This window comes from Oncorhynchus gorbuscha, unplaced genomic scaffold, assembly GCF_021184085.1.
Source record: "Oncorhynchus gorbuscha isolate QuinsamMale2020 ecotype Even-year unplaced genomic scaffold, OgorEven_v1.0 Un_scaffold_510, whole genome shotgun sequence".
Lineage (NCBI taxonomy): Eukaryota > Metazoa > Chordata > Actinopteri > Salmoniformes > Salmonidae > Oncorhynchus > Oncorhynchus gorbuscha.
In genome coordinates, this window is record NW_025745342.1 from 584,518 (window position 1) to 599,517 (window position 15,000).

At 49.6% G+C, this 15,000-nt stretch overlaps 1 protein-coding gene across 2 annotated transcripts in view; it reads left to right on the forward strand.

Moving 5' to 3' along the window:
- Positions 1-2,989: 2,989 nt before the first annotated feature.
- Positions 2,990-15,000, forward strand: part of LOC124018428 (beta-1,3-N-acetylglucosaminyltransferase lunatic fringe-like) — a 47,881-nt gene continuing 35,870 nt past the window's right edge. Inside the window, exons 1-2 of one of the 2 annotated variants that reach the window (XM_046333737.1) lie at positions 2,990-3,064; positions 3,157-3,611. In XM_046333737.1, coding sequence (XP_046189693.1) covers positions 3,177-3,611 — 435 coding nt within the window. In that variant the 5' untranslated portion in view covers positions 2,990-3,064; positions 3,157-3,176. Of the gene's footprint in view, positions 3,612-15,000 lie in introns of both variants that reach the window. The other variant, XM_046333736.1, reaches the window with a different exon arrangement.

Sequence of the window (15,000 nt, forward strand, 5' to 3'; positions counted from 1 at the left end):
TAGGCAAGTCAGTTAAGGAAACAAATTATTATTTACTGTCACGAATCCCGCCGAAGATGGTGCCTCTTCCTGTTCGGGTGGCGCTCGGCGGTCGTCGTCGCCGGCCTACTAGCTGCCATCGACTCCCTTTCCTGTTGTTTCTGTTAGTTGGGTCTAATTGGTTACACCTGTTTTGAGTTTAGTTTTGTTTGTAGGCTATTTAAGGGCACTAGGCCTGCTGGGTATTGTGCAGGCTTCTTCTCTGTTTTATGGTGTAGGTTGATTATTGTGATCTCTATTTTTCCAGACAGTTTAGTCCTGTTTGTTTGGACGGGTTGTTTCATGCGCCCTTGTGTTTTGCATGTCCGTTTTTCTGCTGTCTTTGGAATAAAGATCCACATACGGAACCTCCTGCTCTCTGCGCTTGACTCCTCCTCCAACCATTCATAGGAGTCATAACATTTACAATGACGGCCAAACCCTGGCGCCGCCCTATGGGACTCCCAATCACGTCCGGTTGTGATACCGCCTGGAATCAAACCAAAGCCTGAGATGGTCTGTGCTGTGATACAGCCTGGAATCAAACCAGGGTCTGTTGTGACGCCTCTAGCACTGAGATGCAGTGCCTTAGACTGCTGTGATACAGCCTGGAAGAGAGGTCAGAAGTCTCACTGTCTCCATTACAATACAGTAACATGGCAATACACGCACACACGCACACAAGCGCACACACTTACTCTTATGCAAGCACGCACCAGTGGAGGCTCCTCAGAGGAGGAAGGGGAGGACCAGGATGGTGTGTGCGCTTGTGTGCGTGTGTGCCTGTATTGCCATGTTACTGTATTGTAATGGAGACAGTGAGACTGTGTGCGTGTATTGCCATGTTACTGTATTGTAATGGAGACAGTGAGACTGTGTGCGTGTATTGCCATGTTACTGTATTGTAATGGAGACAGTGAGACTTCTGACCTCCTCTCTTATATGATTCTATTAGTAGTAAAACTCAGAGGGGGTGGAGACATCCAGGGAAAAGTCCCCACTTCAAACTCGGAAAACTATGACCTTGATCTGGGAATTCTGGAACGTTGTGAAGATAACACCAGAGGAAGAGAAGATGAGCGAGAGAGAGAGAGAGAGCGAGAGAGAGAGAGAGAGAGAGAGAGAGAGAGAGAGAGAGAGAGAGAGAGAGAGAGAGAGAGAGAGAGAGAGAGAGAGAGAGAGAGAGAGAGAGAGAGAGAGACGACGGAGGGACAGACGGAGAGCGACAGGAGAGAGAGACAGAGAGAGAGATTTAACTGACTAGATCCAGGCCAGCCATCACACATCACAGTGTATTATCAGCTCTTTAGTTGGTACTTCACATCCATTATACACACACACACACACACACACACACACACACACACACACACACACACACACACACACACACACACACACACACACACACACACACACACGCACACGCACACGCGCACACACTCATGCTGCACAGGGTGTGTATTTGGACGGAACAGATTTAATGCTGTTGGGCTGTTTGTGTGTGTGTGTGTGTGTGTGTGTGTGTGTGTGTGTGTGTGTGTGTGTGTGTGTGTGTGTGTGTGTGTGTGTGTGTGTGTGTGTGTGTGTGTGTGTGTGTGTGTGTGTGTGTGTGTGTGTGTGTGTGTGTGTGTTAGAGGATTTAATTCCTCTGGTATTCAGTGGTGAGCAGTCTGGAGTCTTGAAGACAGGTCAGCTCTTCTCTTTGTCCTTGAACGAGGGATAAAAGGGAAGTGGGGGGAGAGGAGGGAGAGGAGAGGAGAGGAGAGAGGAGAGGAGAGGAGAGGAGAGGAGAGGAGAGGAGAGGAGAGGAGAGGAGAGGAGAGGAGAGGAGAGGAGAGGAGAGGAGATAAAAACATAATGTTAACATCAGACACACATACAACCTTCAAGGGGTTGATTTTGTATATTTATTTTTTCACATCCGTGTGTCTGTGTGTGTGTGTGTGTGTGTGTGTGTGTGTGTGTGTGTGTGTGTGTGTGTGTGTGTGTGTGTGTGTGTGTGTGTGTGTGTGTGTGTGTGTGTGTGTGTGTGTGTGTGTGTGTGTGTGTGTGTGTTTGTAAAGAAAAGTTGCTCAGACAAGCACTTTATTGTTGAAGAGGAAACATTCCACAGACCACTAGATTTGGAACCATGCTTGCTGGCACAACTACACTGGCTGTGTGTGTGTGTGTGTGTGTGTGTGTGTGTGTGTGTGTGTGTGTGTGTGTGTGTGTGTGTGTGTGTGTGTGTGTGTGTGTGTGTGTGTGTGTGTGTGTGTGTGTGTGTGTGTGTGTGTGTGTGTGTGTGTGTGTGTGTGTGTGTGTGTGTGTGTGTTCTGTCATCTCCTCTGGTTGGCAGCACTACATACGCGCCGCTGTCATGCGCTGCTCCAACATCTGTCTGCAAGGGTCCGCGGCCGCCAACATTCCAGAGCGCAGAACAGAACGCAGAACAGAGCGCAGAACAGAGCGCAGAACAGAGCGCAGAACAGAGCCCAGAACAGAGCGCAGAACAGAGCGCAGAACAGAACGCAGAACAGAGCACAGAACAGAGCCCAGAACAGAGCGCAGAACAGAGCGCAGAACAGAGCGCAGAACAGAACGACGTTTCAACCGAGACAACCATTTTCTCCCCGAGCTACATATTCATCTATTAAAACATGTATTAGTTAGCAAATAAGTTATTGAAATATATTAGTTAATTTACGTTTTCATTGTAAATTTATTTGGGATACATTATTATGCATAAAATGACAGTTGATACAAATGTATAATAATAATTTGCTATACTGTACTGTAGATTTAGTTATATTTTGATTGATTACTGAAGTCTTCCAAGTGCCCGGACCGCCTCTTGCTCCTCGGTCACGCCCACATGGAGTGCGCTCAGAGCGGCTAGTGGCTGGAGAGGAGACTAGTCCCGCCTACAGGCGTGGCTCTCTCCCTCTGGTAGCTGCCGTTAGAACAAACCAATTGTTAGAGTGGAACTGTCCAGTAATCTAGAGAGAGACGGAGAGAGAGAGTGAAGCAAACCAGGATGAACAGTCAGATGTCTCTCTAGTCTGTGAGTTTTGTCGCAGTGGAATAGACGTGCACTTGTATTGTCAATGCTTGCACCGCTCACCATTGTATGTGATTATAAACTATCTATTTTAGATTTGTAAACTTGTAGCAAGATGTCAGAAGGTGTCTGGAGGAAACGCGTCCTCTCCACGGCTGGAGGAGCCTCGTTCACCTGCCTCGTGATGATGTTTCTTCTCGTCGCCGTTATCAAACACCGGGGGACTCTCGTGGAGGAAGGTTCCACCGGGAGAGAGTTCGGGACTCGCTCCCTGCAAAGTTTAAACAGCATGAATAATAATAACCAAGCTCCAGCCGAGGATCGGGTCGGGGAGAAATGTCAGGCGACCCAGGTCAAGGGTTTCTCGGCGTACTTCAGTGAGTTGAGCCGGGGGAAGCGGGCGGTGGAGCACAGAGCGGTGAAGGATCCTACACCGGTGGAGGAGCTCAGTCCGGCGGATGTGTTCATAGCGGTGAAAACCACCAAGAAATATCACCACACCAGGCTGGATCTACTGCTGGACACATGGATCTCTACAAACATGCTACAGGTAATAAGAAAACGTTATACTTACAGGAATGAAGCGCCTTTCCTCAAGGACAAAATGACACATATTTCACCCAGTCGGCTCTGCGGATTGAACCAGCAACCTTTCGACTATAACGCTCTGAACTGCCAGGCGAACCTATTGGACACGTTGCTATTGTAGAAGTTTGTGAAATTAGATGACCATCAAAACATGCAACAGGTGATAGGACAGATACTTTTCAATTCTTAGAGGAAAAGGGAGGAAAAACTAGTTTGAATAATTAGAAATAAACACACACACATTAGTGGCATGATATTACCAATTCATCTAAATACTAGTTTGAATAATTAGAAATAAACACACACACATTAGTGGCATTATATTACCAATCCATCTAAATACTAGTTTGAATAATTAAAAATAAACACACACACATTAGTGGCATGATATTACCGAGGCAACGGAACATGTCATGGTTGCTAGGCTACGGGGATCATTAGGCTGAACTGTAAGTAGCGGAGCCTCAACTCGAGCAGAGGGAAACTTCACAGTAACACTTTTCTTACTAGTAACTGACTTTACTGATAACAGCTTTATTTAGGAAAGTTTGACTTACTACAGTGTGACTGTGATCTGTGTTTGTCTTAGTCTACCCACAGCTACTGTATAGAGGACAATTTAACTGACTGTGTTTGTCCTAGTCTACACACAGCTACTGTATAGAGGACAGTTTAACTGACTGTGATCTGTGTTTGTCCTAGTCTACCCACAGCTACTGTATAGAGGACAGTTTAACTGACTGTGATCTGTGTTTGTCCTAGTCTACCCACAGCTACTGTATAGAGGACAGTTTAACTGACTGTGATCTGTGTTGTCCTAGTCTACCCACAGCTACTGTATAGAGGACAGTTTAACTGACTGTGATTTGTGTTTGTCCTAGTCTACCCACAGCTACTGTATAGAGGACAGTTTAACTGACTGTGATTTGTGTTTGTCCTAGTCTACCCACAGCTACTGTATAGAGGACAGTTTAACTGACTGTGTTTGTCCTAGTCTACCCACAGCTACTGTATAGAGGACAGTTTAACTGACTGTGATCTGTGTTTGTCCTAGTCTACCCACAGCTACTGTATAGAGGACAGTTTAACTGACTGTGTTTGTCCTAGTCTACCCACAGCTACTGTATAGAGGACAGTTTAACTGACTGTGTTTGTCCTAGTCTACCCACAGCTACTGTATAGAGGACAGTTTGACTGACTGTGATCTGTGTTTGTCTTAGTCTACCCACAGCTACTGTATAGAGGACAGTTTAACTGACTGTGTTTGTCCTAGTCTACCCACAGCTACTGTATAGAGGACAGTTTAACTGACTGTGTTTGTCCTAGTCTACCCACAGCTACTGTATAGAGGACAGTTTGACTTACTGTGATCTGTGTTTGTCCTAGTCTACCCACAGCTACTGTATAGAGGACAGTTTAACTGACTGTGTTCTGTATTTGTCTTAGTCTACCCACAGCTACTGTATAGAGGACAGTTTAACTGACTGTGTTTGTCCTAGTCTACCCACAGCTACTGTATAGAGGACAGTTTAACTGACTGTGATCTGTGTTCGTCCTAGTCTACCCACAGCTACTGTATAGAGGACAGTTTAACTGACTGTGATTTGTGTTTGTCCTAGTCTACCCACAGCTACTGTATAGAGGACAGTTTAACTGACTGTGATCTGTGTTTGTCCTAGTCTACCCACAGCTACTGTATAGAGGACAGTTTAACTGACTGTGTTTGTCCTAGTCTACCCACAGCTACTGTATAGAGGACAGTTTAACTGACTGTGATCTGTGTTTGTCCTAGTCTACCCACAGCTACTGTATAGAGGACAGTTTAACTGACTGTGATCTGTGTTTGTCCTAGTCTACCCACAGCTAGTGTATAGAGGACAGTTTAACTGACTGTGTTTGTCCTAGTCTACCCACAGCTACTGTATAGAGGACAGTTTAACTGACTGTGATCTGTGTTTGTCCTAGTCTACCCACAGCTACTGTATAGAGGACAGTTTGACTGACTGTGATCTGTGTTTGTCCTAGTCTACCCACAGCTACTGTATAGAGGACAGTTTAACTGACTGTGATCTGTGTTTGTCCTAGTCTACCCACAGCTACTGTATAGAGGACAGTTTAACTGACTGTGATCTGTGTTTAATATATGCCATTTAGCAGACGCTTTTATCCAAAGCGACTTACAGTCATGTGTGCATACATTCTACGTATGGGTGGTCCCGGGGATCGAACCCACTACCCTGGCGTTACAAGCGCCATGCTCTACCAACTGAGCTTGTCCTAGTCTACCCACAGCTACTGTATAGAGGACAGTTTAACTTACTGTGATCTGTGTTTGTCCTAGTCTACCCATAGCTACGTTAGGATGAGAACTTTAAGTTGCTCTGAATGACTCTAATCAAAATGTAGTTAGAACAACAACGTGTACGCTACAGTTTCAGTGAGTCTACCGTGCATCTGCATTCAACAGAAGGCTTCATGGTGTATGTTCCCAGGGTAACCCCAAGAAACCCCAAACCCTCCTCTCCTTGAAATGCCCCTTCAACACGGTGTATGTTCCCAGGGGTAACCCCAAGAAACCCCAAACCCTCCTCTCCCTTCAACGCGATTAGTTACGCCGGCTCACTTTCACTGCCTCCTGACCCAAGCGCGAGACAGTCAGACAGTAAACCTGTAAAGTTAAACTGGAGCCGATGGAGATTATTCCCGGTAGGCAGATCAGAGGACGTCGGAGAAGGAATGAAAACGGAGAAGAGCTCTCTTTCTCTCTCCCTTTTTCTTCTCTCCGGGCTTGTGTCCGAAATCAAAGTGAATCAGAAAGAACAGTCATGTTTCTTTAAAAAGGACGTACAGAGGATACTATATAATGTCATCATAGTGCTGATCTACAACAGACTGGTAGAACTATGTCCTTATAGAGGATACTATATAATGTCATCATAGAGCTGATCTTCAACAGACTTGTAGAATAATCTACCTGTAGCCTGTAAAGATAATCTATGTGTAGCCTGTAAAGATAATCTACGTGTAGCCTGTAGAGAGTATCTACCTGTAGCCTGTAAGAAGAGGCTAATCTATGAGTGTGGCTGATTGTAAGGCTAATCTATGAGTGTGGCTGATTGTAAGGCTAATCTATGAGTGTGGCTGATTGTAAGGCTAATCTATGAGTGTGGCTGATTGTAAGGCTAATCTATGAGTGCTAATCTATGGAGCTAACTGTACGGCAAATCTATGAGTGAGGCTAACTGTACGGCAAATCTATGAGTGTGGCTAACTGTAAGGCTAATCTATGGATGTGGCTAACTGTACGGCAAATCTATGGATGTGGCTAATTGTAATTGTCTGAGTCTAAATGTACATCCCAAATGGTACCCTATTCCCTATATAGTGCACTACATTAGACCAGAGCCCTGTTCCCTATATTGTGCACTACTTTAGACCAGATATTTTATTCCCTATATAGTGCACTACTTTAGACCAAAGCCTTATTCCCTATATAATGCACTACTTTAGACCAGAGCCCTATTCCCTATATAGTACACTACATTAGACCAGAGCCCTGTTCCCTATATTGTGCACTACTTTAGACCAGATATTTTATTCCCTATATAGTGCACTACTTTAGACCAAAGCCCTATTCCCTATATAGTGCATTACGTTTCACCAGAGCCCTATAGGCCATATGCCATTTGGGAGTCAGACTAAAAACCATCAAACACCATTCACCATTCTATGTAGGATCTTAATTTGAGCCCGTTTGCTACAGCAGGAAAATAATTCTGCTGCAACAGGAAATGTGGATTATAATGTGGATTATAGTTCATGGACATTTTTCGTTATTGCAAATCAAGTCTGACCAGGTACAGCCGACTAGTGTCAGGTACAGCCGACTAGTGTCAGGTACAGCCGATTAGTGCCAGGTACAGCCGACTAGTGCCAGGTACAGCCGACTACTGCCAGGTACAGCCGACTAGTGCCAGGTACAGCCGACTAGTGCCAGGTACAGCCGACTAGTGCCAGGTACAGCCGACTAGTGCCAGGTACAGCCGACTAGTGCCAGGTACAGCCGACTAGTGCCAGGTACAGCCGACTAGTGCCAGGTACAGCCGACTAGTGCCAGGTACAGCCGACTAGTGCCAGGTACAGCCGACTAGTGCCAGGTACAGCCGACTAGTGCCAGGTACAGCCGACTAGTGCCAGGTACAGCCGACTAGTGCCAGGTACAGCCGACTAGTGCCAGGTACAGCCGACTCAGTGCCAGGTACAGCCGACTAGTGCCAGGTACAGCCGTCAGGTACAGCGGAGGTACAGCCGACTAGTGCCAGGTACAGCCGACTAGTGCCAGGTACAGCCGACTAGTGCCAGGTACAGCCGACTAGTGCCAGGTACTAGTGTCAGGGACAGCCGACTAGCCGATCGACTAGTGTCAGGTACAGCCGACTAGTGTCAGGTACAGCCGACTAGTGTCAGCCGACTAGTGTCAGGTACAGCGGAGGTGCCAGGTACAGCCGACTAGTGCCAGGTACAGCCGACTAGTGCCAGGTACAGCCGACTAGTGTCAGGTACAGCCGACTAGTGTCAGGTACAGCCGACTAGTGTCAGGTACAGCCGACTAGTGCCAGGTACAGCCGACTAGTGCCAGGTACAGCCGACTAGTGTCAGGTACAGCCGACTAGTGTCAGGTACAGCCGACTAGTGTCAGGTACAGCCGACTAGTGCCAGGTACAGCCGACTAGTGCCAGGTACAGCCGACTAGTGCCAGGTACAGCCGACTAGTGCCAGGTACAGCCGACTAGTGTCAGGTACAGCCGACTAGTGCCAGGTACAGCCGACTAGTGCCAGGTACAGCCGACGGGAGGTACAGCCGACTAGTGTCAGGTACAGCCGACTAGTGTCAGGTACAGCCGACTAGTGCCAGGTACAGCCGACTAGTGCCAGGTACAGCCGACTAGTGCCAGGTACAGCCGACTAGTGCCAGGTACAGCCGACTAGTGCCAGGTACAGCAGACTAGTGCCAGGTACAGCCGACTAGTGCCAGGTACAGACTAGGAGGTACAGCCGACTAGTGCCAGGTACAGCCGACTAGTGCCAGGTACAGCCGACTAGTGTCAGGTACAGCCGACTAGTGTCAGGTACAGCCGACCAGTGTCAGGTACAGCCGACTAGTGTCAGGTACAGCCGACTAGTGTCAGGTACAGCCGACTAGTGTCAGCTGACAGCCGACTAGTGTCAGGTACAGCCGACTAGTGCCAGGTACAGCCGTGTCAGGTACAGCCGACTAGTGCCAGGTACAGCCGACTAGTGTCAGGTACAGCCGACTAGTGTCAGGTACAGTACAGGAGTGTCAGGTACAGCCGACTAGTGTCAGGTACAGCCGACTAGTGTCAGGTACAGCCGACTAGTGCCAGGTACAGCAGACTAGTGTCAGGTACAGCCGACTAGTGCCAGGTACAGCCGACTAGTGCCAGGTACAGCCGACTAGTGCCAGGTACAGACTAGTGCCAGGTACAGCCGACTAGTGCCAGGTACAGCGGAGGTACAGCCGACTAGTGCCAGGTACAGCCGACTAGTGTCAGGTACAGCTAGTGCCAGGTACAGCCGACTAGTGTCAGGTACAGCCGACTAGTGCCAGGTACAGCCGACTAGTGCCAGGTGCAGCCGACAGGTGCCAGGTGCAGCCGAGTGCCTACAGCCGACTAGTGCCAGGTGCAGCCGACTAGTGTCAGGTACAGCGGAGATACAGCCGACTAGTGCCAGGTACAGCCGACTAGTGCCAGGTACAGCCGACTAGTGCCAGGTACAGCCGACTAGTGCCAAGCCGACTAGTGTCAGGTACAGCCGACTAGTGCCAGGTACAGCCGACTAGTGCCAGGTACAGCCGACTAGGTCAGGTACAGCCGACTAGTGTCAGGTACAGCCGACTAGTGTCAGGTACAGCCGACTAGTGTGCCAGGTACAGCCGACTAGTGTCAGGTACAGCCGACTAGTGTCAGGTACAGCCGACTAGTGCCAGGTACAGCCGACTAGTGTCAGGTACAGCCGACTAGTGTCAGGTACAGCCGACTAGTGTCAGGTACAGCCGACTAGTGCCAGGTACAGCCGACTAGTGCCAGGTACAGCCGACTAGTGCCAGGTACAGCCGACTAGTGTCAGGTACAGCGGAGGCCACAGCCGACTAGTGTCAGGTACAGCCGACTAGTGCCAGGTACAGCCGACTAGTGTCAGGTACAGCTAGGCCAGTACAGCCGACAGCCGACTAGTGTCAGGTACAGCCGACTAGTGTCAGGTACAGCCGACTAGTGCCAGGTACAGCCGACTAGTGTCAGGTACAGCGGAGGTACAGGTACCGACTAGTGTCAGGTACAGCCGACTAGTGCCAGGTACAGCCGACTAGTGCCAGGTACAGCTGACTAGTGCCAGGTACAGCCGACTAGTGCCAGGTACAGCCGACTAGTGCCAGGTACAGCCGACTAGTGCCAGGTACAGCCGACTAGTGTCAGGTACAGCCGACTAGTACAGCAGGTACAGCCGACTAGTGCCAGGTACAGCCGACTAGTGCCAGGTACAGCCGACTAGTGCAGCCGACAGGTACAGCCGACTAGTGCCAGGTACAGCCGACTAGTGTCAGGTACAGCCGACTAGTGTCAGGTACAGCCGACTAGTGTCAGGTACAGCCGACTGCCAGGTGCCAGGTACAGCCGACTAGTGCCAGGTACAGCCGACTAGTGTCAGGTACAGCCGACTAGTGCCAGGTACAGCCGACAGCCGACTAGTGCCAGGTACAGCCGACTAGTGCCAGGTACAGCCGACTAGTGCCAGGTACAGCCGACTAGTGCCAGGTACACTAGTGCCAGGTACAGCCGACTAGTGTCAGGTACAGCCGACTAGTGTCAGGTACAGCCGACTAGTGTCAGGTACAGCCGACCGACTAGTGCCAGGTACAGCCGACTAGTGCCAGGTACAGCCGACTACAGACTAGTGCCAGGTACAGCCGACTAGTGCCAGGTACAGCCGACTAGTGTCAGGTACAGCCGACTAGTGCCAGGTACAGCCGACTAGTGTCAGGTACAGCAGACTAGTGCCAGGTACAGCCGACTAGTGTCAGGTACAGCCCGACTGCCAGGTACAGCCGACTAGTGCCAGGTACAGCCGACTAGTGCCAGGTACAGCCGACTAGTGTCAGGTACAGCCGACTAGTGTCAGGTACAGCCGACTAGTGCCAGGTACAGCCGACTAGTGTCAGGTACAGCCGACTAGTGCCAGGTACAGCAGACTAGTGCCAGGTACAGCCGACTGCCAGTACAGCCGACTAGTGTCAGGTACAGCCGACTAGTGTCAGGTACAGCCGACTAGTGTCAGGTACAGCCGACTAGTGCCAGGTACAGCAGACTAGTGTCAGGTACAGCCGACTAGTGCCAGGTACAGCCGACTAGTGCCAGGTACAGCCGACTAGTGCCAGGTACAGCCGACTAGTGTCAGGTACAGCAGACTAGTGCCAGGTACAGCAGAGGTACAGCAGACTAGTGTCAGGTACAGCCGACTAGTGCCAGGTACAGCAGACTAGTGTCAGGTACAGCCGACAGGTACAGCCGAGTGCCAGGTACAGCAGACTAGTGTCAGGTACAGCCGACTAGTGTCAGGTACAGCCGACTACAGTGCCAGGTACAGCCGACTAGTGCCAGGTACAGCCGACTAGTGCCAGGTACAGCCGACTAGTGCCAGGTACAGCAGACTAGTGCCAGGTACAGCAGACTAGTGTCAGGTACAGCAGACTAGTGCCAGGTACAGCCGACTAGTGCCAGGTACAGCCGACTAGTGCCAGGTACAGCCGACTAGTGCCAGGTACAGCCGACTAGTGCCAGGTACAGCCGACTAGTGCCAGGTACAGCCGACTAGTGCCAGGTACAGCCGACTAGTGCCAGGTACAGCAGACTAGTGCCAGGTACAGCCGACTAGTGTCAGGTACAGCCGACTAGTGTCAGGTACAGCCGACTAGTGTCAGGTACAGCCGACTAGTGCCAGGTACAGCCGACTAGTGCCAGGTACAGCCGACTAGTGCCAGGTAAATCAAATCAAATCAAATTTTATTTGTCACATACACATGGTTAGCAGATGTTAATGCGAGTGTAGCGGAATGCTTGTGCTTCTAGTTCCGACAATGCAGTGATAACCAACAAGTAATCTAACTAACAATTCCAAAACTACTGTCTTATACACAGTGTAAGGGGATAAGGAACATGTACATAAGGATATATGAATGAGTGATGGTACAGAGCAGCATACAGTAGATGGTATCGAGTACAGTATATACATATGAGATGAGTGTGTAGACAAAGTAAACAAAGTGGCATAGTTAAAGTGGCTAGTGATACATGTGTTACATAAGGATGCAGTCGATGATGTAGAGTACAGTATATACATATGCATATGAGATGAATAATGTAGGGTAAGTAACAATATATAAGGTAGCATTGTTTAAAGTGGCTAGTGATATATTTACATCATTTCCCATCAATTCCCATTATTAAAATGGCTGGAGTTGGGTCAGTGTCAATGACAGTGTGTTGGCAGCAGCCACTCAATGTTAGTGGTGGCTGTTTAACAGTCTGATGGCCTTGAGATAGAAGCTGTTTTTCAGTCTCTCGGTCCCAGCTTTGATGCACCTGTACTGACCTCGCCTTCTGGATGATAGCGGGGTGAACAGGCAGTGGTTCGGGTGGTTGATGTCCTTGATGATCTTTATGGCCTTCCTGTAACAACGGGTGGTGTAGGTGTCCTGGAGGGCAGGTAGTTTGCCCCCGGTGATGCGTTGTGCAGTCCTCACTACCCTCTGGAGAGCCTTACGGTTGAGGGCGGAGCAGTTGCCGTACCAGGCGGTGATACAGCCCGCCAGGATGCTCTCGATTGTGCATCTGTAGAAGTTTGTGAGTGCTTTTGGTGACAAGCCGAATTTCTTCAGCCTCCTGAGGTTGAATAGGCGCTGCTGCGCCTTCTTCACGACGCTGTCAGTGTGAGTGGACCAATTCAGTTTGTCTGTGATGTGTATGCCGAGGAACTTAAAACTAGCTACCCTCTCCACTACTGTTCCATCGATGTGGATAGGGGGGTGTTCCCTCTGCTGTTTCCTGAAGTCCACAATCATCTCCTTAGTTTTGTTGACGTTGAGTGTGAGGTTATTTTCCTGACACCACACTCCGAGGGCCCTCACCTCCTCCCTGTAGGCCGTCTCGTCGTTGTTGGTAATCAAGCCTACCACTGTTGTGTCATCCGCAAACTTGATGATTGAGTTGGAGGCGTGCGTGGCCACGCAGTCGTGGGTGAACAGGGAGTACAGGAGAGGGCTCAGAACGCACCCTTGTGGGGCCCCGTGTTGAGGATCAGCGGGGAGGAGATGTTGTTGCCTACCCTCACCACCTGGGGGCGGCCCGTCAGGAAGTCCAGTACCCAGTTGCACAGGGCGGGGTCGAGACCCAGGGTCTCGAGCTTGATGACGAGCTTGGAGGGTACTATGGTGTTGAATGCCGAGCTATAGTCGATGAACAGCATTCTCACATAGGTATTCCTCTTGTCCAGGTGGGTTAGGGCAGTGTGCAGTGTGGTTGAGATTGCATCGTCTGTGGACCTATTTGGGCGGTAAGCAAATTGGAGTGGGTCTAGGGTGTCAGGTAGGGTGGAGGTGATATGGTCCTTGACTAGTCTCTCAAAGCACTTCATGATGACGGAAGTGAGTGCTACGGGGCGGTAGTCGTTTAGCTCAGTTACCTTAGCTTTCTTGGGAACAGGAACAATGGTGGCCCTCTTGAAGCATGTGGGAACAGCAGACTGGTATAGGGATTGATTGAATATGTCCGTAAACACACCGGCCAGCTGGTCTGCGCATGCTCTGAGGGCGCGGCTGGGGATGCCGTCTGGGCCTGCAGCCTTGCGAGGGTTAACACGTTTAAATGTCTTACTCACCTCGGCTGCAGTGAAGGAGAGACCGCATGTTTCCGTTGCAGGCCGTGTCAGTGGCACTGTATTATCCTCAAAGCGGGCAAAAAAGTTATTTAGTCTGCCTGGGAGCAAGACATCCTGGTCCGTGACTGGGCTGGATTTCATCTTGTAGTCCGTGATTGACTGTAGACCCTGCCACATGCCTCTTGTGTCTGAGCCGTTGAATTGAGATTCTACTTTGTCTCCATACTGACGCTTAGCTTGTTTGATAGCCTTACGGAGGGAATAGCTGCACTGTTTGTATTCAGTCATGTTGCCAGACACCTTGCCCTGATTAAAAGCAGTGGTTCGCGCTTTCAGTTTCACGCGAATGCTCCCATCAATCCACGGTTTCTGGTTAGGGAATGTTTTTATCGTTGCTATGGGAACGACATCTTCGACGCACGTTCTAATGAACTCGCACACCGAATCAGCGTATTCGTCAATATTCCCATCTGACGCAATACGAAACATGTCCCAGTCCACGTGATGGAAGCAGTCTTGGAGTGTAGAGTCAGCTTGGTCTGACCAGCGTTGAACAGACCTCAGCGTGGGAGCCTCTTGTTTTAATTTCTGCCTGTAGGCAGGGATCAGCAAAATGGAGTCATGGTCAGCTTTTCCGAAAGGGGGGCGGGGCAGGGCCTTATATGCGTCGCGGAAGTTAGAGTAACAATGATCCAAGGTTTTACCACCCCTGGTTGCGCAATCGATATGCTGATAAAATTTAGGGAGTCTTGTTTTCAGATTGGCTTTGTTAAAATCCCCAGCTACAATGAATGCAGCCTCCGGATAAATGTTTTCCAGTTTGCAAAGAGTTAAATAAAGTTCGTTCAGAGCCATCGATGTGTCTGCTTGGGGGGATATATACGGCTGTGATTATAATCGAAGAGAATTCTCTTGGAAGATAATGCGGTCTACATTTGATTGTGAGGAATTCTAAATCAGGTGAACAGAAGGATTTGAGTTCCTGTATGTTTCCTTCATCACACCATGTCCCGTTAGTCATGAGGCATACGCCCCCGCCACTCTTCTTACCAGAGAGATGTTTGTTTCTGTCGGCGCGATGCGTGGAGAAACCCGTTGGCTGCACCGCCCTGGATAGCGTCTTCCCAGTAAGCCATGTTTCCGTAAAGCAGAGAACGTTGCAGTCTCTGATGTCCCTCTGGAATGCCTCCCTTGCTCGGATTTCATCAACCTTGTTCTCGAGAGACTGGAAATTGGCAAGAAGAATACTGGGAAGTGGTGCGCGATGTGCCCCTTTTCGGAGTCTGACCAGAACACCGCCGCGTTTCCCTCTTTTTCGGAGTCGTTTCCTTGGGTCGCTGCATGCGATCCATTCCGTTGTCCTGTTTGTAAGGCAGAACACAGGATCCGCGTCGCGG